The sequence below is a fragment of the Pleurodeles waltl genome, chromosome 1_1 (genome assembly GCF_031143425.1).
Source record: "Pleurodeles waltl isolate 20211129_DDA chromosome 1_1, aPleWal1.hap1.20221129, whole genome shotgun sequence".
NCBI classification, from domain to species: domain Eukaryota; kingdom Metazoa; phylum Chordata; class Amphibia; order Caudata; family Salamandridae; genus Pleurodeles; species Pleurodeles waltl.
In genome coordinates this window covers 230,677,112-230,700,687 of record NC_090436.1, presented here as the reverse complement: position 1 = coordinate 230,700,687, position 23,576 = coordinate 230,677,112, and the positions used below count along the sequence as shown (strand labels likewise).

The 23,576-nt window shown below is 43.2% G+C and overlaps 1 protein-coding gene across 4 annotated transcripts in view; it reads left to right on the top strand.

Annotated features, from left to right (window-relative positions):
• Positions 1–23,576, top strand: part of FYB1 (FYN binding protein 1) — a 602,843-nt gene that overhangs the window by 241,706 nt on the left and 337,561 nt on the right. For all 4 annotated transcript variants that reach the window (XM_069221341.1, XM_069221354.1, XM_069221340.1 and 1 more), the window contains exon 2: positions 22,024–23,032. In XM_069221341.1, coding sequence (XP_069077442.1) covers positions 22,051–23,032 — 982 coding nt within the window. In that variant the 5' untranslated portion in view covers positions 22,024–22,050. The remainder of the gene's footprint in view (positions 1–22,023; positions 23,033–23,576) is intronic.

The window sequence follows — 23,576 nt, the reverse complement described above, 5'->3', positions numbered from 1 at the left end:
GGAGTATCAGGGATGTGAAGTTTGCTAGTGGCTTGGAGTGTAACAGGTTTGGGGTGGGTGTCACTAATAATTGGTAGTGTGGCATGATATGAAAGTGTGGCAAAGTGATCACAATGGTAGAGATTGTAGGAACGGGCAGTGTGGTAGGGTTTTGAAGTGTGACAGAGATGGAAAGGGTGAGAGAGACTGGGAGTGGGACAATGATGGGAAGTGTTGCAGGGGTGAGCAGACTGACAATTATTAGGAGTGTGACAGGAAGTAAGAATGTGACATGGATGATGATGGCTCCAAAAGCTTGGATTGGGAAAGGGATTAAGAGGGTGACAGTGATGTAGATGATTATAGGGACTCAGATTGTGAGAGGGGCTGTCAGAATAAGGAGTTTGACAGGGTAGTAGACATTGAGATAGTGATAGGTAGCATGGCCCGGTAGTGCAAAAAGGATGGAGAGGGTTTGGGGGACTAGGACAGTGACCGGAATGGGGAGGGGTAGTGACTGAGGGCTGACAAAGATGGGAAGGGTGACAGAAACTGACAATGTGACAGGGACTGGGAGTGTAATAAAAATTGGTAGGGTAGCATGGACATAGGGTATGGCAGGGACCTGTTCAGGGATTGGGAAAGTGATAGAGATATTGAGGTTGACAAGGACTTGGGGTACGACAAGGATTGGATGGTGAAAAGGATGTGGAAGGTGAAAGGGACCGGATGAGTGACTGTTAGACCTGAGAGTCTTTGGGGTGATCTTCCGCCAAACCTTTTGCCTCTTCTTCTCCTATTTGCTGGAATGCACTTTTATTAGCCTTAGTTCTCTGCACTTTACCACTGCTAATCAGTGCTAAAGTGCCTGTGCTCACTCCTCTAAACATGGTAAAGTTGGTTGCACCCAATTGGCAAATTTAATTAAATTTTAAATCCCTAGTAAAGTGGTATAACCTGTACACCAGGGCCTGTAAATTAAATGCTACTAGTGGACCTGCAGCACTTGTACCAACCACTTACGTGGCATTTTAAAACATGTCTCAGGCCTGCCATTACTGCCTGTGTGCAGGTTTAAATTGCCAAATCAGCTTGGCAAAATAAACCTTTTGCCAGGCCTAAACCTTCTGTTTTTCTACATATGTCACCCCAAAGTTACACTCTAAACAGCCCATAGGTTAGATTGCATTGTATTTAAAAGGTTGAACATGTACTTTTAAGTTTTACATGTCTCTGTAGTGAAAAAATCCTCAATTTGTTTTTCAAGTGCTAACTTTTGATTTGGATCAGGTGGCAATATCATGCTAGGGCTTAAATGAAGTGTATTTCAAAATCCTCTTTAATGGTTTAATGGTAAGGTCCGATTTGGATTACAATTTTGAAAATGCCACTTTTAGGAAGCTCGATCAATCAACAGCATTTATCGAGCACACGGTTCAGGAGAAGCATGCCGACACTCACTGCAAAGCGACTGAGAGTAAAGCCAGGCAATTAAATCTAAATTTGGTCAAAGAGCCAGGTTTTACATTTTTTCCTGAAACAGTGCTCTGACTCAGTTATGTGGAAGGGTGGAAGGCTGTTCCAAAGTTTAGCAGTCATAACTGAGAAATATCTGTCATCCTGATGGACTTTAGCAAACCTGGTAATGCGTACAAGTCAGTGGTGGCTAAATTTCAGTGATCTCTACTGTTAGTACCGACCCAGTCTATTTCTCAAGTATCGAGGGCTCTTGCCTGCAAGAGCTCTGAATGCCAAGGTCAGAGCCTTGAAATTGATTCTTTTTTGCCACTGAAAGTCAATGTAGCTACTTCAGATGCGGCGAGATATGATGGCGGAAAAGGACCCATCAGATCAGCCTGGTAGATGAATTCTGTATGATCTGGAACCTGTGAATCAGAAAGAAGGGGATACCCAAGTAAAAGCTATTTGCGTTATCCAAATGTGATGTCACTAAAGCGTGGATTACAGTTTTTCAGACTTCATCTGGGAGTAGATGTAACAACTTCCTGACAGATCTGAGCTTCAGGAAGCAGCCGAAGAAATGTGTATGATCTGGGAGCCAAAAGAAAGCTTGGAATCAAACTGGATCCCCAAATTTCTGGCTGAAGAGGCCAGTTCCATAAGTGAATTCAATTCGGCCAGCCATCAAAGATTACCATGGGGGGACCTTCTTGTTGATGAAAATAGCCTTCGTTTTGATGGTATTGAACTTTAAAAAGTTTGAATCCATTCATTTGGCTGTGCCTTTTGGGCAGTCTTTAAACTTGACAAAGGCCTCTTCTGAGTGTTCATGAAATGTGAGCACCAGTTGTGTGTCGTCTGCATAGGATACAACCTTCACTCCCCAGGATTCAAAGAGGGTGGCGGGGGTGCAAGTAAAGGTTGAAGAGCAGAGGACTAAGCACAGAGTCCCGAGGCACCCCACAGACCAGAGGTTTGGAAGAGTAGGGAAAAGGGTGAAGGAAAACCGGTTGGGAACCCTCTTGCAGGAATGATCGTAGGACTGTGCCTTGAAAGCCAAAAAGGCTTAACCTATTCAACAAGGTGGAGTGTACCACCCCTATCGAATGCTGCCGATAAGTCTAACAACACCACCATAGCAGCAGAGCTGTTGCCCACCAATTCTCTGAGATTCTGAACCTTCCAACAAGGCGGTCTCCATGCTGTATCCAGCACAGAAGACGGACTTGCTGTCATGCAAAAGATTGTTTGCCTCAACAAATGAAGAGAGTTGGTGATATACCAATTCCTCCAGACCGCAGCCAGAGCTGGCAGAAGTGAGATGGGCTTAAAGTTGTTAAGCACACTAGGATCCGCATTTGCTTTCTTTACGAGTGGGAGCAAGAACACCTGTTTCCAGATGACTGGGAAGATGCCAAATTTCAAAAAGTTATTTATCTGCCATAAACTTTCCGAGGCCTTCTATGAATTTCCAGCTGCCTGGGCCTATTAATTGCTCCCCCATCAGAAATGTGTATTGGGCAATACAGTGAATATTAGGACCTGGGTGTAGCTGGGAAAGGGCTATCCTGACCAGATGGGAGGGGCAGACCTATTTGCTGCTATACTTACATTTCAGCACACTCACAAAAACGTTTATACCAGTCTATTTTCACTCCTGACCCTTTAGACCCTGAGCAGGGAGGTAGAAAATTCCAGAACCAACTGTGTGTAGGGAGGCTCTGGAAGTGCCTTCCACTTCAAAGCTGGCACCAAGTATAAAAATAGGACCCGCAGACGCACCCTTCAATACATCCTTGGACCTGTGGAAGTCTACAGAATGACTACTTTGAACTCCTGAGGACTGCCCTGCTTCTAGGAGCATACCTTTTTTCTCAAAGAACTTCCCTACTTCTTGAGGCCCACTTTGTTCTTCAGAACTGCTCTGCTGCTTGACGCCTGCCTTGCTTCTTGAAGGAAAGAGGACCATGTCCTAGAATCCAGGAGTACCAGAATGATTCCAAGGGTTAGTTGGCCGACCTCCTTTTCTGAGCTTCAGAGACACAACAAGGTTCAGAAGCCTCCCTGCAATTTCCTACTTGATCTGCTACAAGTGGCCCTGCCTGGACCTGCAACTTGACCTGCCTGTGCCCTGCTAGTCTCTGCTGGAGTGAGCTCAGAACCCTACGTTCCAGTCTTGAGACCTTTTGAGAACTTTTTTAGCAGGACTAACTTGGTCACTGTATCTGGCCCACCTTGTGACTTTTTCCCAGTCTAGCACAATCAGATACCCACAATTAGCGTTTTCTGCTTCTTGGCGCTATTTTTACTTAAAACATGAAAACTGCATATCGCTGGTTCCACTGATTGGACTTTGGTCCTTTTTTTTAATTTTACTCTATTTTTTCAAAATTAGTATGGGATTTTTACGGTGTTGTGCTTCCACTTTATTACTGTTTGTGTGCTGCATAAATGTTTTACACATTGCCTCCAAGATAAGCCCGGCTGCTTTTGTGCCAAGCTACTAGAGGGTTAAGCACAGGATAATTTAGTGTCTTTTGTGGTTCACCCTCACAAGGACCGTGGTTGTTGCTTGAAAAGGGGGTTCACCCCCAGTCAAAAACCCAATGTCATACGTTGACAAGTACAGGGAAGGTATAGCAATGAGAGGATGGCAGTGAAGGAGATAAATAGAGAGATGGAGATGGTGACAGGGGTGAGAAGGGTGACTGAAATGTGAAGGTTGACAGAGACTGAGCTTCTGGCAGGGTGGCAGTGATAGTTAGAGTGACACATACTGAGATTGTGGCACAAATAGCAATGGTGACATGCATAGAGAGGGTGGCCACGGCTGAATGTGATAGTGACAGGAGTGTGAAGCAGGGATTTAGAGGGAAATAGGGAATGGGAGAGTTACAGAGATGGGAAGACCACAGGGACTGGGATTAAAGCAGGGACTAGAATTATGAAAGGGGCTAGAGGTTTGACAAGGAGTGGGATTTTTACAGTGACAGGGAGGGTGATGGGATATGCTGGATGCCAGGTACCGAATGTGACAGTGACAGGGAAGTTGACAGATATGCAGAACATGACAGGGATGGGAAATGTGGGACTGATGAAGAGGGTAGGAGAGAATGGGAGTGTGAACAGGGATAGGAAGAGTGATAAGAACTGGAAGTGTAAGTGACAGGGTTAGACTGTGGTTGGACAGGGTGTTATGTACTAGGATTGTGATGCAAACTGAGACAGTAGCAAGAAGAGGGTGGTTACTGGTACTAACCGTGTGACAAGGAAGTGGTGTGTGGCAGGGATTGTAAGGGTTACTTTGTAATGGGGACAGGGAGAGTGACAGAGATTAGGAGAGTGGCAGGAGTTAAGAGGATGACAGCAAAGGGGAGAGTGAGAGGGACCTGAAGGGTGGTGGGGCGGGTGACCGAGATGGAGAGGATGCTGATACTGGGAATAAGTTAGGGACTGGACTTGCAACAGGACAGTAATAGGGAAGGTATCATAGATGGTGAGGGTGACTTGTATTGAAAGACTGCCAATGATAGGTTGGTGGACAGGGATGGGAAAGCTGGTAGGATTTAGGGACTTGTCTTGGATGTGATTATGACAGGTGTTGGAAGTGAAAAAGATTGGGAGGGAATAATGTACAGTCACTCTCACTAACCCTACACTGGATTCTTGTATTTGTGAGGCAGCGGTGCGAAGACAGCAGGCTCCTCACTGCCGAGGCCCACGTACAGGCAAAAAACTGGTCCACACACTGACCTGTCAGACCAGCTCATTGGGCTATGCCTGATTGCTGTAAAGGCAAGCCTGACCCTGACCACTGGGAAAACCAAGACAGCACCTTGGTGTTCTCTCTAATGCGCTTAAGTAAAAGTCCTTATGTGGTGAGTGAAGATATTGCTTTAAGTGGCTTCTGAGAAATAGGACTTTGTACGCCCTAGCAGGATCAAACAACCAAAATCAGCACTGGCAAAAATGCTCAAACAAGACCCTCTCCCCTTGTCTCCTCGCCCAATCTCTATCTTTCCAGACATCCATTTTTTAAGCTTTCCTTCTCTCCTCTTTCCTCCCTTTATGATCACTTTCTCACCACCTCACCACTCCCTCCCACTCTTTCTCGCTCTCTAGAATTCCCCCCACCCCTCTGGTTGTCTGCTGTAATTACCTCAGAGGGGCTAGTGAAAGTGACAGAGGCCCCAGCACCGACAATGGGCATTCAAAAGCCAGCCCTGCACCCTAGCTCCAAGCAAATAACTCAGCACTTTCAGGGGGGTGGAATTACTGATCACTCCTCACCCCATCACCACACTGAGACTTCTTAAGACACCAGTTTCCCAGATGTTTTAAATAAAACATAATATTTATCACAGGGAGGATGCCTTGCCTGAAGTTTCTGCCTCATCAAACATAAGATCTGTTGCCCTGTCATGTGTTGCCATGTATATAAAATGCCCATGAGTGGTGTTGTTCATAGGTATTAGTGGTGCATATGTCCTAGGATGTAGAGATGTCTTTGGAGGCCTGAAGATCTCCACCATGGATATCTTTATAAAGTGAGGACCAAGAGTCATGTTTGCAGGACACTGAGACATCGACATTTATTATTTATCCCAGGTATTTATATAGTGTGGACCTGGTCAAAGGGCAGCGGAATGCTTTACAGATGACATGTTGGTGATACAAATAACATGAAAAAGTTAACAAGAGATTAGGGAAGCGGAACGTATGATTAAAACAGATCATGAAAGGGGAATAGTTTTCGACACTGGTTGACTATGTAGATTTATAAAGGAACTTTAGGAACTTGGATTGATCAGTGACATTGTTCCAATTATGATTGGCTTTAGGGATTACTTTAATGATGGGCGGTGGATCTCGGCCAAGTACATTTGTAAATAATGAATTTCATAGCAAACCGAGCAGGAGACATTGGTCCAAAGTCTATAGCATTTAGAGACCAACTTACAAAGGATCTTATAATTCTGGCCTAGAAAACAAGGGCAAAACAGTACATATTAAAGTACACAGGTGTTGCCACATTTGTCAAACCTAGATTTCTAAACCCTACATCATGGTGAGGTTATCAGAAAATACATTTCTAGGATGTTAGTAGTAAATGTGTCACTTTGATGCACTTAAGGCTGAGAAGAATTAGCGAAGACTTCATATTATTTTAAAACCTCCTATTTGGGAAAACGGAGACAGGGGTTTCTCCATAAAACACCAGTAAAGGACATATTGGCCATTCTAAGTAAAAATATGATTGTATGCCCTGCCTCAGTGCCCAAATACAGAACATGATCTATGTCAGTTTCCACATTGTACCAAACTGATTAATATAGTCATGGTGGTAGAAAAACATAGTTGGCCCAGTGCCCACTTAAAGATGTACATTTCATTGGAGCATTGTTATCTTATCTGGTATGTATTGTTATATTGTTACATTAGATTAAAGGTTCCTTGCTGAGTAAATTCATCACTATTTTGCACTTGAGGTTCTAAAACATATTAGAACATTGGAATGTTGAGAGCTCCATTGAAAATAATGCAGTAGCTCCAGGCTTATAATGGCTGGAATAAGCCCAGAGCTCCAACATTCTAATGTTTGTTGACATATTTTGCCCTTTTACATTTAGAAGAATCTACCCTTGGAGTGGAATGTTCTAATAGCCTTATAACTGCTAGTGCGTCGGTCCTTAATAAGTAAACTTACAAGGGGACGCGTATAGGTCGATGAACTTTTTGACTCGTTTAAGATGTTCTTACCATAGCTCCAGTACATAAACAATAATCAATACACAATAATATAAAAACATTAGTCAATCAATAATCAATGGAGCCAGTAATTATCACACATCATGAGTGGAAGGTCATGAATTACCACACCTTTAAAAAAAGTTTAGTAAGTTTGTTTCCCTTATATTAACAATGCTAAAGTCATGTAGATCAATCTCAATATCAAATGAAACACATATAAGAACAATACTGGTTGACCAAAGCGACGGAAGAAACGCAATCTAATTAATGCTTGAATCACAACACATTCTAAGGCAATGGTACAGAGCAATAGCAGAGTCAGCTGCAATAGTGAAATGGCATACATAGAACTCAGCAAGATAATTCGTCAAACATTAGTCTCTGCAAGTTGTCAGATGTCATATGAATACCCTCATCTAACTCAGACTAGTATGAGCATGTTGGACTTCATGCAAAACAATTTAGAACACAAATTTAGAAAACATCTAGCTAGGAAAACTATCAAGACAGTGCAGTTGGTACCTAGAAAGAAAAAGCATAAAATGCAATTCAGTCACATTGTCATATCTTCCTATCCTATGGGTTAGCAAGCAGAACCAGTCTTCGTCCACAGGTCATCAATCGATCAGCAAAGCATCAGGCTCTCAGTCAGAGAGTATGACCTCAATGACAGAATCTTGAGTCTCTTCTCAATATCTCATCTCATAACGGGATAAGATATGAAGTCCTTTCCCTCTGTCACGTTGTTATATCAAAGTCACCCAAACTATCCCCTAATTCCCTTTTGGTCAGCTAATCATACGTTATTACTTTACCCAATAATTTTCATATACCAAATCTATGAATTCTAATATTTCGCCCTTAACACGTCGTTGATTGGTCTGCTTTACGATGTTCTCATCATCCGGCTCATCAGGTATCGAATTTGTTGCATCTTCCTCTCCAGTCAGTGTCTTCATTGTTCGCGTCCTGGGAAAGAACCTCTTGCACATATTACACACAGTTGTTACACTTTTGAGGACACTGTCTCCTGTTGGTTCTCATGTAAAGCTTCTGCTAAGCACTTTTAACAAGACCATGAACATTTCACAGTTAGTTCACTCTGTCAGCATTTTTCTATTAAACGCTAAGAAATACAGCTTCTGCATGGGGCCTGGAAAAAGTAGGCCAAGACACTCGCTAAGTTAAGGCCTACAAATATTAAGCTAAAGCATACTTCATAACCCTAAATATGACATATTACTACATAAATCTAATACATTTTCAATATTATTAAGTATAATCATAAATTAGTACAATTCGTGAACACTGGTGGCCATTCTTCGAGGTCACAATTTCAAACGTGTGCATTATTTTTCTACATTATATCATTTTCTACATAATTCATTATTCGAAACACATAAACACACATTAATAAATTTCTAATTAAGACACCTGCTTCAGCGTGGCCCTTATGCCTCATGCTATACTAGTTGTTAAAGGCTCTCATCCTTGTTATAGGCCCTCGCTTATGGCACAGCTTATAACTTGGGTTCAAGACCATTAATAACTGGTATAGCCCTCAGCAGCGTGCTATAAGGCTATATTCGAACATTAGAATGTTAAGTACTCCATTGGAGACAATCAAGTATCTCCGGGCTTCTAAAGGCTGGGAGAAGCCTGAAGCTTCAACATTCCAATGTGTGTCTTTGACAGCAACAGCTATGAACAGAAGGCCTTACAGAGCCCAATGGGATTTAAACCCCCATCGGGCTTCGAGAGGCCTTTGTTTTACTAATTAGAACATTCTGGCTTGATGGTGCAGAATGTTCTAATAGCTTTATAGCCCACCGTAGCTGATCTATACCAGGCCTTTAACACTGGAGCAGGTCCTTAATGGCCTTTAATTGCTGGTATAGCCTGCTACGGAGGCCTATAAAGCTATATTAGAACAATGTGGCTCAGGGCAAGTAGTGGCTGATATAAGCCTTCTCCTCCAACATTCCAATTTTCTCTTTCTGTTTCTACATTTTTAATTGAGAACATTCTCAGTTGTTGGAATATTCTAATAACCTTGAAGACCCTCTCCCTCGATATAGGCCCTTGCCTGCAGCTTAGTTCTAAAAACTGGGGTTCAGGGCTTCTAACAACCGGTAAAGCCCCCAGCAGTGGGCTATAAGGCTATAGGTATACCTTCAGTGTAAAAATATACAACACTGAGAGGTCAAAACAACATATGCTGGGAAGAGAAATGTGCCACTTAGACCAACAATGATCAAACCTCTCCCCCCTCCAGTTGTCTTCTTCACTTTGTTGGCTAACACACACTTCAAGGTGCTGAAAGAAGAGTTCGAGGCCTTTAGAAATTGAAATCTCACAGCCTTCCAAGGTGTACTAAAGGAAGAGATTTAAATTAATCATTTAAAAAAACAGTAACTAAGGCAGCCCCAGATTCCTGGAATATTTGTTTTTTTAAATTTCAGAAAACACAAATGCCCACTGCTGCACTGATTCCTATTGGTACTCTTTTCATCCATCTGTGGTTGATAAAATGAATGCCATTGAGCTGGATAACATTAACACTTATTCAAGTACATGACAATTTATTTTGTGATTTGTCCTCTATAAATGCCTATTATTATTGTCTCTGCTGTTGTTGGTGGTTTAAGGTGCTAGATCATTTTTCTTTTAAGCACTATTCGGGTTCAGCCATGGAATTATGCAGAGAGCTAGATAAAAATAAATTTAGGGGGTTGAAAAGCATATGTCTCTTGTGTGCTTTTTTTCCTCAATACATTGGAAGTTTGAATTGTTTGCTACTGTGGTTCCCACTTGTGAATATCCTTCTAATTTAACCAAGGGGGTTTGTACAAAATGTTCTGCAAAAAACAGGTCATATTTTAATGTACTGCAGGGACTTTTGAGGATCCTGCTACTTTCTACAGTTCCCTGGCAATAGCTACGATCAGGATCCTGCTTAACAATATCTAAAAAATGAAACAAAATATAAAGTATTATGAGGTGGACTTCCTAACCATAGAAAATAAAAATTAGCTTCAGGAAACGTAACAGAAGATGGCTTTGACGATACTTCTAAACAAGAAACCATCATACTTGAAGTTCTTCAAGTGCAATATTGACTGGCCACCAAATGGCTGATAGGGGCCTAAAACTCTGGTCCAATTGACTTAGAGCCTGATTTAGATTTTGGTGGATGGGTTTCTCCATCAGCGTTGTGAGGGAGTAACCCACCTGTGGAAATCTAAATCAGACTCTTTATTTCTAACCCCAATAAAAGACCTTGGGCAAATGAATGTGCAGACATACTGCAAACAGGGGTCACAACTTGCATGCTGACATTTTACTAGCTGTAATTTTGCAATACTGTTTATGTTCTATAGGTCACATTGCAAAATCTTCACAGAAGGTCGCTGAATTACCTATACTGTATACAAAAAAGTGATGGATGGAATGCTTGAACTAATCTCAATCACTGCCAATTATTTAGGCAAGTTGCTTGCTATTTGTATTCACTCTTATTGGCTACAAACACAGGGATGGTGGCCTGCAAGGAACAGCAGACCACCACCCCTGTGGTTGCTTCCCAAATTGGAAACCTTTTTTTAAGCAGCTCTTATTCCTTAAGGGAACCTAAGCACAAAACCTGCTTGTTCCCCGAGGCTGCTTGGCACAGTTCCCTGAGAGAATGTTGTTCTAGAGGGACAGCTTACCCATTGTGAATGACTTACCACCTCCTTTGAGGAGGTGGTAACTGTTCGTTGGATGATGACTGCAATGTTGGTAGCAAACCATTGAGAAATTGTGATGCGCAGCCAGGGAGTGATCCCCATTTCATTCCTCCTTCTAACTGCCATTCAGAACGTGTACATAACCCCTTTTCTGATTCAAAAGGCTTTTCCAAATCACATAAGGGGGTTATCAGATAGCAAAAAGCAATTTTGCAGTTGAAACCCTGTAAATGTGTGAATTTGAGAGTTTGAGGACGCAACATTCCTTTGAACATTGGGCCGAGTATTTCATTTCCATCTAAGTAACAATGACCTGCTTTCAATTTGAAGACGTGAAAAAGTGGCCAGTGAAAAACGTTATTGGAATAACAGCTCTGAAGATACAAGTGTCTTAAACCCAGTATTTCTCAGTGGAAGAAAGAGTAAAATAATGACTTAGTATATTTCTCAATAGCCTATGTTAACACATGTGAACATTCATTTAGAAAGCAAAAGAAACTAACAATCCCCCTAAGTGTAGGAGGAAGTCACATAAAAGAATATATTGTTATCATGTTCTCCTTTGTTCAGAGAGTTCATGAGGGACAAATTCAATATCAATTTATTGTAACTTGGACTGTATTGTCCCAGAGATTTCTCCAGAACCAATTCTTTTCAGGGCAAATTAAAGTATTCAATTAGCATTACATCACAACGCCTTGAAATTTGTGGTTGTTCAATTTAAAAAATAAATATTATAGGGCAAATATGTGTTTCATGTTTTCTATCACAAATCTATTTCTATCAGCCTTAGAGGTGTCTGTCAAAATGTAAGAACTCACTCATTTTCGACCACTATGACAGCAATTAATTGAAAGCAATTGTTATGTAAACATAACTGTAGATCCGACAGCTGTAACTTACTAAAACATTACCTTTTGATTGGCTTCAAGCTGGCCGATTTCTATCCAGGAGATTCATAGCTAATACCTAACACAAGAATCAACCCATATATCATTTAATGAGGCCTTTTCAGAGAGTTCTAAAAAAAAAGCCTAGCTTGTTCACCTGTCTAATTAAATGTGCCTGCCCTGGGAGACATGCTTTTGGTAAAACAGCTTTTATTATTCACATTGCTGTGTAGAAGACTGAATATGTACACCAAAATGGTTCTTCTCTCTCCTACTACTAGGTCCTGAAAGTAATGCATTCTTAAAACATCACTTATCGTGTGTTTGAGTTCTATATTTAGAGTCCAAACATTTTGTAGTCCACGATAGTTTTTCCTATTTTTAAATAATTGATTCATTTTCTGTTTGATTTAGAATGTCAATTCTTTAGAAATATGCTTTATGAATTACCTTTGATTGTAGTTATTGATACAGTACACAATAAATGCTTTATTTCCTTATATATAACTAATAATTTAAATGGTTTTGAAGCCAGAGCATATTCATGCAAGAAGGTGCAACTACTGAAAAAATAAATGGGGTAAGTAAAAAGAAAAATTAAATGTCCAACCTCATTTTGTGGATCTCAGTACTTGTGGGAAAAAGAGATGCTGGACATAGCTAGCGACCTCTCTTATTGATTATTTTTAGCCATTAAAATATATCCATAAATTACTAAACAACAAATACTTCTCCTCACATTTGTGTCAAACAGCTGGTTTTATATCTGCATTAACCCCTGCAACAAAGTGGTTCTAATAGTTGGGTTTGATTGGTGTCCGCCACAAGTAATAAATCCACTAACTTGTTAGCTCCAGTCAGATGTTCATAACCCATGGTAGCTATGGCACAGAGCTGACAGGGTTAACCTAACGAAAATGTGTAAAGCATTTAGAAGAACAAAAACAGTTACAAAGTCCAAAATACAACACAAGTAAAATCCCACTAAAATATATAAACATAGAGAAAAATGACACCAAAACAACAAAAATCCAATATGGGGGGGGCTAAAGAATGAATTTGTTAAGAAGTTAAATGAAAATAGCATCAAAAGTACAATGCATCAATTGTAGTCAATGGTCATGGTACACTGGGACCTCAGAGCCATTTGAGGCCAATCATGATGTAACACAGGTCAAGTACCCCAAGTAGATTGGCCCCACCCGGGGTTATAGAATGTTACCAGGCATGCCATTACCACACATCCCTTTACTACACAACCATTACTATGCATACATGCCTTTACCACACACATTTTACCATGCACATACCTTTACAACGAAAATAGAAGTATTTTGCAGGCAAGTATTAAACCAAATACCCCTACCCACCCTAAACCCTAAATATACCCTTGCCACCCAGAAGCCCTAACCCAACCTAAATCCTAAAATTACCCTTGCCACCCAAATACCCCTACTGACCCTAAACCCTAGAATTACCCTTGCCACCCAAATACCCCTACCCACCCTAAATCTGAGTATTACCCTTACCATACAAATACCCTCATCCACCCTAAACCTTAAAATCACACATACCACCCAAATACCCTCATCCAACCTAAACCCTAAAAATATCCTTGCCACGTAAAATTCCCTTACCACCCTCCACCCTAAAAATACCCTTGCCAACCAAATTCCCCCACTGACCGTAAACCCTAAAACACTGTTACCACCTATATACCCTCACCCACCCTAAATCCTAAAAAAGCCCTTACCACCCCAAGTACCCTTATCTACCCTAAACCCTAAACATATCCCTACCACCCAACTATCTTTATGCACCCTAACCCCCAAAATACCTATACTACCTAAGTACCCATACCCAACCCTAAACCGTAAAAACAGCCTTGCCTCCAAAATTCCCTTATGTGACAATAGGCCTCTTTTGGCATGGTTACCCCCCAGCTATTTGCCTGGTAAATGATGGTGTAGCCTCAAAGTTGTTAGTGCCTGGGGGCCCTGCTAACCAGGTTCCCTAGGCCAGATCTCTTTCCCCAAAACTGATGTGATGCACTGGCACAATTAGAGACACCTTTAGCTTTAGGGCTAAGATGCATGAGCAATATGCTCCCACTGTGTCCTTGCCACTCCTGGGACATAGTTAGTGAACAGAGCAGCCATTTTAAATGCATATACTGGACACCGGTCAGTACGAGTTTCACAGCTACATGATGGCCACTCTGAACCTTGGGCTGTTTGGTATCAAACAACTCAGAATGATAAATCCAAACTGGTACCAACATTGGATTTATTGGTAAATGTACCCAGAGGTGCCCCTGCAAAAGCTAACTACCCTTGCCTGGTTGCGGGCCAATCACAACCAGCCTGCTACCACTAGACAAGAGTCTGAATCCCTGGGGTGAGAGATACTGCTCTCTGAGATTCAGAACAAAACCCTTCATGGGTGGAGGTGCTAACACCCTCTGCCTCAGGAATGTGCACTGCCCTGCTAGCGTACTTCAAAGCGCTTACTGCCCTTGAAACTCGACCTCCAAGCCTGCTGCTAGCAGCAGATGGCCGCCCCCATTGCAAAGCTCCACTTTTGGTGGGAGCAATGGTGAGAAACAGGAGGAGTGGTCAGTCCTGGCTTGCACCACCCCTCAGGAGTTGCATGCACGCTGAACATTTCATTTAATTTTCCTTAATCTTGCATGGAAGGAAAATAGCCAATCAGGTGTAGGGAAGTGACCTGTGCCCATTGGAAGTGATCTCTTAGTGGGTGTAGGCACCCTAAGGTAGATGACCCATTGGTCACCTATAGGTTACCCCCAAAACGCCCACTAAATATAGTATTTAGTGGGCCCTAGACCAAGAAATCAGATTTCATAGACAAAATAAGACCAGCAACAAAGAAGACCCAAGGCTTGAGAACTGAAGTCCTGCTCCACAAAGAATAGGCGCTAAATCCTGCCTGCTGCATCCAGGACTCTACAATAGCCACTGAGGTTTTGCTTGGACATTGGATGGACTCTACAAACCTCCAGAAGAACTCCACTCTTCAAAAATTGCCAAAGATCTCCCTCCAGAGTGAAGGCATCACTCTGCAATATCAAGGAACCAAAGACCCAGGGAAGGCCTCTTTACTGACTGGCTGCTGACCAAGGAACTGGACACTACAGCCAAACCAAACTTTACCTCTCAGACAATGAGGACACAATCTACCAGTGTGCCAAGTTTGGTGGCACTGTAACCTTCAATGGCCAGACTGTGCAATAGCCCCAGGTACTGGTCACCTCACGTTAAACATCCAGAAGGACAATCCATTCTGGACTGAAAAAGGACCAGGAGGAAGGCCCAGTCCAGGATTTCAGTTACCACCCAAACCTTACACCAGAGTGCCCTTGATGACCTGCAAGCGACCCTCAAAGCAACCTACCTCCTGCTTCCAAGGGCACCTTTGCGCACAGCTCCTGACTCACCGATTTGCTTGTCCCTGCACTGAAGATCCAGCTGTGCCCAAAGGTTCCCACACCCCTTGTGACCTCGACACCCCAAGGTGACCCATGGGACTTACCTTTAAGTCCACCTGTGCAGTGCTTTTCTGAGTAGTCCCTTGCAGTAGCCTGGCACCAGCTACATCTACTTTCTGCAGCTGCTCCCGTCGGAACCCAGAGTCGCCTGAATGTCTCCAGCTGGTCCAGGGTACCCAACGATGATCGCAACCTACCTGCAAAAGGAGACATTGGTACACATATTGCCTGATTTACTGTGAATTTTCAAAGTATTTCTCCATTGATTTGTGTGGTGCGTAATTATGCACAAAAAGCCTAACTATTAAAACTTTAAAAATTCATAACTTAAAAATTACTTACCTGATTTTGATGATCTTGGCTTTAAAACTTTTTATAAAAATCTGAAGTTTTTTTGTAAATTGGTCCTAAGTATTTCTTTTGAGTGTGTGCCTCAATTTATTGAAACTGTGAGTACAACAAATGCTTTGCACTTCTCCAAGATTAGCCTAACTGCTCGACCAAGCTACCATAAAAATTAGAGTATTAGGTGGTCTAGTTTTTACCTCTGTGGTTGCAAACATGTGGTTGCCTGGACCCCCTGCACAGTGTGCCTAGCTTTGCACACTACATAGAGGGCCAGTCTATTACACCTTAGTGCCCTAAATCTTAAAAAACCCTTGCCACCCAAATATCCCTATGCACCTTAACCTCCAAAAATACTTATACCACCTAAATACCCTTACCCACCCTAAACCCTAAAAAATACCCTTATCACCCAAATCGCATCACCCTCCCTAAACCCTAAAAACACCCTTGCCACCCAAATTCCCCTACCCACCCTGAACCATAAAATTACAGGAACATTATCATTATGCTCACATTTTAAACGTGCAAGACCATGGAAATTCAGCTGTTAGAGTTATTTCAAGTAACTATAACTTGTGCACTAAGTTAACTATACCTCCCACCCATGCCCAGCCAATCAAATCTCAGCACGAGTTTGGAACTATTTGTGAAATATTTGAGCTTCTAAATACACAAATTTGGATTTCGTTTAATATCTAGAAAACTACTATACAGATTTACACCAAACAACAAAAAGCGTGATCTTCGGACTAAAAGCTACCTTTCTTGTGGAATTTGGTGGAATTCTGTCCAGTGTCTGTATTCATGTCCAAGGAGTCTTTAGAAACTAACATGGGAAACACACTTTTTTGCCCCCTCCTTTTTTCTTGCCCCCCTGCTTGACAGATCACCCTGAAACTTTCCATGCAGAACAAGACCCGACTTGACACTTTTTGGGGAAAATGTTGTGAAGATTTGTCAAACTGCACCAAAGATATAGGCGGTTGCCACGAGGTAGTTATAGTTAGGCCCTAGTTTCTATAGAAAAAGTGGTTTTTACTTGCCTATCTGCTTAGCACCGGTTGACGAATCTTAAAAAAAAATTCCCCCAAAATTTGACGCTCATGTCAGCTGCTGTCTAGAAAGCTTTGGAGTGATCCGTCAGGCGGGGCCAAGAAAAAGGGGGCGGTCCCAAAATGCTTTTCCACATGCATCTTTCCATAGATATTTTGAACAGCAATAGCGCCCAAACCATGAGTCGAAATTACCCCAAATTTGGCTGAAAGGTAGCTCTTGGTCCAGAAAGCGACGTTTGTGCTATTTGGTGTAAATCTGTTCAGTAGTTTTAAACTAATAAAAACTCAAATTTGTATAGATAGGGACGTGAAGACCCCGCAAACACTCTGGATCTCATGCAGAGATCTGATTGGCTGCCAAAACTCCAACAAGGAAGTCATGTTGGGACTCGGCTGAAGCACAGTCCCCAAAAAAAAGATTAAAAAAAAGAAAAGGGGCCAGGGTTGGGACACGCTAGCCCCTTGGCTCTGGTGCTGGGGTCCCAGCAGGATCCACATATCCATCGCAAATGTAAAAAAGAAACAAGCGCAGGCTTCTGCGATTGTTTCAGTGAAGCACCCGGGTTGGCCAGGTCCCAGAGGTATTGAAATTTTAAATGCGGGGAACCGCCACCTCCCTGGGGCAGAATTATAAATGACATGACTTGCTGGAGTGCCGCCGCCCCCACCTGCAGCCTTGGGACCGCCACCTCCCCAGAGCTCTATTTACATAATGAAGGGGGTCTGTTATGGATCCCCGGCCTGGAGACCACCACCTCCTTGGGGCTACAGCCCCTCATGGAGCGAATGATAGCCCTGGGGACTGCAACCCCCCAGGGCTGGCTCCTGCTATGTCTTGGGGTGGCCAATCCCAGGGTCATAGCTGTTTGCTCTGACTTGGTGAGAGCTGACACCTCCCACAAACTAGAGCAAACACTCCGGTTCCAAACAGCTTTCACTTGCTGGAAGCAGAGGTTTCTTCTGTTTCCCTGCCTGCAGAAATACAAGCAGGGAAACAGAGGAAATAATTGCGGTCATAGAGAGGGAGCTGCTTTTTAGCAGCTCCCACTCTGTGACTTCAGTGCTGACTCCCGCAGGAGGCAGGGAGCCAGCTGGGACCGCGAGGGCCTTCGGACTCCCCCTGTGGTCCTCAACAGCAGTGAGTGGGTGCCCTGGGGGGCATCCAGGTGACATGGCCAGGACTCAGGGGGTGGCATCCCCAGGCCGAGATCAGCCTGGGGAGGGGTACCGCACGGCTCCCTTCCCCCCCAAAAAATTTAAGTTTAGGCAGGGCCCCAGGGGATGGGGTCCTCAGGGCCGAAAACAGCCTCAGGGTGGGGGGGGGCAAGCAGCTCCTCCCAAAAAGAAATAATATATTAAGGCCAGACCCATGAGGATGGGGATCCCGGGGCTGGGAATGGCCGGTGGAGGGGGGCACGTGGCTCCCCATCACCCCCAAAAAAATGTAGAAGGCTGGGCTTCGGGGATGGGGTCCCAGGGGTCAAGATTGGCCCAGGGAGGGGGGTCCATGTGCCCCCCTCCTCCCCCAAAAAAATATATATTAACACTGGACCCTGGGGGATGGGGTCCCCAGGGCTAAAATTGGGCAGGGTATGGGGTCCGTGTGGCCACCCTCCTCCAGGCATGGGGTCCACAGGCCTGAGATAGGCCCAGGGAGAGTGTCCATGAGCACCTGCAGCCAACTCCCACTGTGCATGGCCAAAGGCCTTGCGCAGTGTGGGGTTGGGTTGTTAGGGGGCTCGCAGTAGGGATTCGCTGCAGACCAGGGCCTGCGGCTGTCCCCACAAGGTTGGGTGGTTATAGGGGTATGAAAGATTGATAAACCCACCAAAACGTCTAATGCGTGAAGATTCAATCTAATTTCATATGTTGGTTAAATATATGAGTTGACACATCGAGTCAAGAATAATCAATCCAAACGTATTGTTTATTGATGTGCATATGCATAAAAGGCCACTGTAAGCTGACATGTGTTTCGCCCCCGTGGTGTGTCAACCTGGGTCTTTTTCAAGGCTGTAATGATAATAACAGGGCAATCAGTTACTAAGGACTGTTGGTAAAGGTGGTTTTCTATAACCTGTGATATCAGTGAAAAGGGAGAGGTCGCTCAATGTACCTTGTGCATCCAGTGGAAAGTAGAAGAAAAAGGAAGGAAAGATAGGTGCAGTCTAACACCTCTCGTGAACCTTCTAAAGAAATATAACTAGGTTTTTGGGAAAATACCAAAGTGAAATATTTCCCCAGAGTTGTTGTTGGCACATGCAAATTAAGAACTCGCAATAGGTGAAGCAGATGCTGGCACAGTGTGTATATAGTCCAGGTAAGTAGCATTTCTTTCAATGGGTGTATTACCGCATCTAATAGATATTCCATTATTGCATGTGTCCTTAGTAACTGATTGACCTGTTATTATCATTACAGCCTTGAAAAAGCCCCAGGTTGACACACCACAGGGGGCGAAACACGTTGTTGGCTTACAGTGGCCTTTTATGCGTACGCGCATCAATAAACTATAAGTTTGGATTGAATATTCTTGACTCGATGAGTCAACTCTACATATTTAACCAACATATCAAATTAGACCAGACCTTTACGCATTAGCAATTTTGGTGGGTTAATCAATCCTTCATAGCCTTATGGCTTTAAATTGGGAGCTATTTTCTCCATACCCCATTTGATAACCCACAACTGGCTTAACAAGGGCATTCAAAAAGGTTGAGAGGAATGGATCATAGGAACACTACATCTTGAATGTGGTTATAGGGGGTTGGCCCCAGGGCCTGGCTGCAGTGCCCTAATGTAACTATAACTCAGACCCTTCATACGTGTAATACCATTTTGTTAGAAATGGGGTCTCTAGTTGGCAGTGGTTTGCAAACTGTCCAAGTAGGGACTCTACCTCCAGTCAGGATAAGGGAGTCACCAAGCTACTATAACCCTGCTCACCCCCTTGGCAGCTTGGCACAAGCAGTCAGGCTTATCTCAGAGGCAATGTGTAAAGTATCTGTACACACACACACAGTAACACAGTGAAAACACTACAAAAGTAGTCCACACCAGTTTAAAGAAATAGCCAATATTTATCTGAGTAAAACAAGACCAAAATGACAACAAATCCAACATACACAAGCAAAGATATACATTTTCAAAGATAAAATGTCAGGATGGTGCTTAGGAACACAATAGTGCCAACTGGGGCTATCACGATGTCTTGATATTGTTGTTCCCAACAGTCCAATGCCACTCGTGAGGGAGTGCAAGCCTGTCACAGAGTTGCACGAACCCCCGGTACAGTACCTTGGAAAACAGGGACACAAAGATGTTGCACGGAGTTAGGGAGGTAAGGTGTTGCTGGAACCGGTGCAACATTGGTTCCTTACTACTACTGGAGATGTGAGGCTTCAGTTCCTTACTGCTAGGCAGGGGAGATGAGGCGTCAGTTCCATACAATTGCAGGGAAGGTGATGCGATGTTGGTTGTGAGGAGTCGGTTCCTTACGACAAGGCGGGGTCCATGAATCCAGCAGGTCAAGATGCGAGGCATCGACTATGTGGTTTCGCAATCACACCACAGGGCCACAGGTGCTGCGATGGAGTTGGAGTCAGGTGTCATGGACTTTGGTGACACGGCACTCAGGACTTACGCTGTGGCAGGACTTCAGAGGCACTGCAGCAGTATTGGCTTGCGATGTCGGTTGGTGCACTCAGTGGAGACCAAGGGTCTGGTGCAGGAAGCAGCACGGAGTCGGACAGTGGCGGGTATTTACACAACACAAACAGACTTTGTTAAATCATGCACATATTCTAAAACGAAATATACAGAGTTCAGTCTCTGATGCTCCACTTAGTTGACTGAAAATTGGTTGGGTTCCGAAGAGGTTGCAATGGAACATATCACTTTATTCATGCTAGGTTGATGTTTAGCACAATTCATATTTGTCCCTTACATGCCACTGTGTGGACAAAGGGCAGTGGGCATAGATGTACTTACTCCAACTTGTGACATGATGATGGGCTTGGTACGTGAGATTTCATCACTCTCAAAAACCTTTATAGGCCCCACAGTTTACGCAGTCCTAAAAAAAGTTGTTGAGTCGAAATGTAGCAGGAATTACTTGTATCATAGAGAGCAATACGATCATTTAATATTGTTCACTACTTGGCAATGTGTAGTGCTGGTGCAGCTCTGAGCTGGATTACATTCACTACTGTTTTGGGTCCTTTTTGTAAGTAGTAACTATAGAATTGCATACCATGAATAGGAGTGGGATAACTCTTTTGTGTGTGACTGAATGTCCCTTTCTGTATCCAGTGGTGTAACAAAGGCCCCTGCATCCCCTGCGGTGAGGGGGTAGGGGGGGCAGAGCTCTAGGGGCCCCCCTCAGCACAGTACACTGTGCACCGTCAGGTACTTTCCAGGGCCCCCCCTCAATTTTCGTTACACCACTGTCTCTATCCCTCCCTAATCCTCTCTTAACCTCTCCTTACTCCTTCCTAAACTCCTCTACTGTAGTTCGTAAATATTCACTGTTTCCCATCCATTTCCCCTTTCACAGTCACTACTAAAATATATACGTGTGAAGAGCCTCTGAAGTCGGGGCTGAGAACTCAGCACAAAGAAAAGGCAGAAGCCTAGGCCTCCACAAGTATTTTCTGAATAGCATTTTGTAATACGTTTGTATTACTATTTAGTGTAGTTTGTGAATGGGCCACTAAAGGTTTATTACAAGATCTTCTCCTGTTTCGTAAATACATAAACCTTGCTGAATTTTGTATAGAACTGGATTGTCTTATGTATAGTGCTTCCCAATCTAAGCTAATACTACTACTTCTAAAAATACTAACACTAATAATAAAATAAGGTATTTAGAATTGGAAAACATGGACTTTGCATACCGTTTTAAGGCAATCTGAAGCTATTAAGAACCCTGTTAACCTTACCTGAGGTTTTGTATTTTACCGACATGTATAGGTTGGTAAATTTACAACAAGAAATATCTTATTCTGATATTGTGTTGTTTTCTAGCTTTTGGAAGCTCTGATCTCTCGAATTCTGAAACCCGATAGATGTTCAAATACTAATAAGAAAAATTAAATATGCAACATATACATTTATAGAGTACGGTAACCGCGACCAAAGAAACAACAGTGCGAATGTGTTTAGACATACAGGAAGCGAAATGTTACGTTATCGCTTCAGCCAGTGAGGAGGACAGCAAGCCTCAAAGCAGGAAACTCTTTCATGTGCTGTAGCATGTAGCAAGACTTCTCATTTTCAGCTCTTTTCGTTCTCTCTTCTTGCAGGGCGAGAAGGGCAATGTAAAGTCACTCATGGAGAGGTTTAAGAACGGCAGCACAGTGGCAGACGATGCTCCGCCACAGAACAGAAACTTCAAAGCGACGGGCCAGCATCCGACAACACAGGTAACCTCGGCAGTAACAGCAAGGAGAGCCGCGCTCGACCACTTGAGCAATCCAAATTCCACTTCCGGGCCTCCGGCCTTCCAGAAGGCTCTGAGACCTACCTTTGGAGGAGTTAAAACAACATCCGAAGAAGAAGTAGGAAAGGACTCGAAAGCGCCGTATACAAAGCCAAATTCAGCTCTTAACAGATATGTTCATCAAGCGCCGAAAAAAGAGGAGGGACATATAGGGTTTGCAACTGCTGCTTTAAGACACGTAGAACAAAAAAAAGAAGAAGGAAAACCCGTCTTCCCCATTGCGCCTCAACACAAGCCAGGCAATGGGCATGAAACTGCAGCACCCAAAGTTTCATTTCCTCCGGCACAACATGGAGGTGAATCCAAACCTTTGTTTCCAAAGCCCCCTGTAGCCAAAACCACATTAACAGCAAATCCCCCTCAAAATGAAGAAAGTGCAAGTACAAATACTTCTTTGCCATGGGGGCCATCAGTGCCTAAAACTCCCAAGCCAGGGTTTCCAAAGCCTAAAAAAGACCTTGTGGAGACTACCAACAGTCCAGAGCCCTCCTCTCAGCCTTTCGGTATTGTTTTGAAAACAACAGGTACTAGAAATCTCCAAAGCCCTTTCTTATCCACCAAAATAGATAAAAGCAATGAGAGGGAGCGGAAAATGGCTGAAGACAACTCAACTACAACCTCAAACCCATTTCGCAAGTCTCTTCCAGAGTCAACGTCCAGCTCACAAGAGAAGCAGCAACAGGAAAAGGGTGCTGCTGTCCCAAAGCGGATACCATTGAAACCACTGTACAAGTTAGGGGCAGCACCCCAAAAACCCAACAGGCCACCAAATGTGGACCTTGAGAAGTTTCATAATCAAGCCACTGGAGACAGTAAGTTAAATTCTTTCAAGCTGTGACGTTTTGTAGCATCTCTCTACTGCAAGGTGAATAGATAATACTCTGTCCATAAAAATGATGTTTGAAAAATAGCATTAATTGACTGGTAATAAGGGCCAGGTGCTGGCTGTCCTAGTTCATATAGTTATAAAGGAGGTGGGGGCCATTGTGGAACTTCTAGGTGATGATGTCGTTGTTTTGAATCATGCAAATATTTAATAGCAGTGTTTGATGTGTGACTTAAATTTGGGAGGTCAAGCCATTGGATCAGAATTGAAAAATACTGAATGAGAAGTGAGAGTGTTGTCTTCTATGTGAAGCAGTATTCCACTGGTAACACAGAATATGTGTGTGTATGTATTCACTTAAAAAACAAAGATTATAGAGACGTTATAGTTAGGTTCAGAACTTACTCTCAGAAAACCAGAGAAATTCAGCAGTTATTTCAAGTAACCATAACTCGTTCCCTAAGGAGACTATAACTCGTGCCACCGCCATGCACAGTTTTATTTTCAATAATTTGACTTCTAATGTTTCA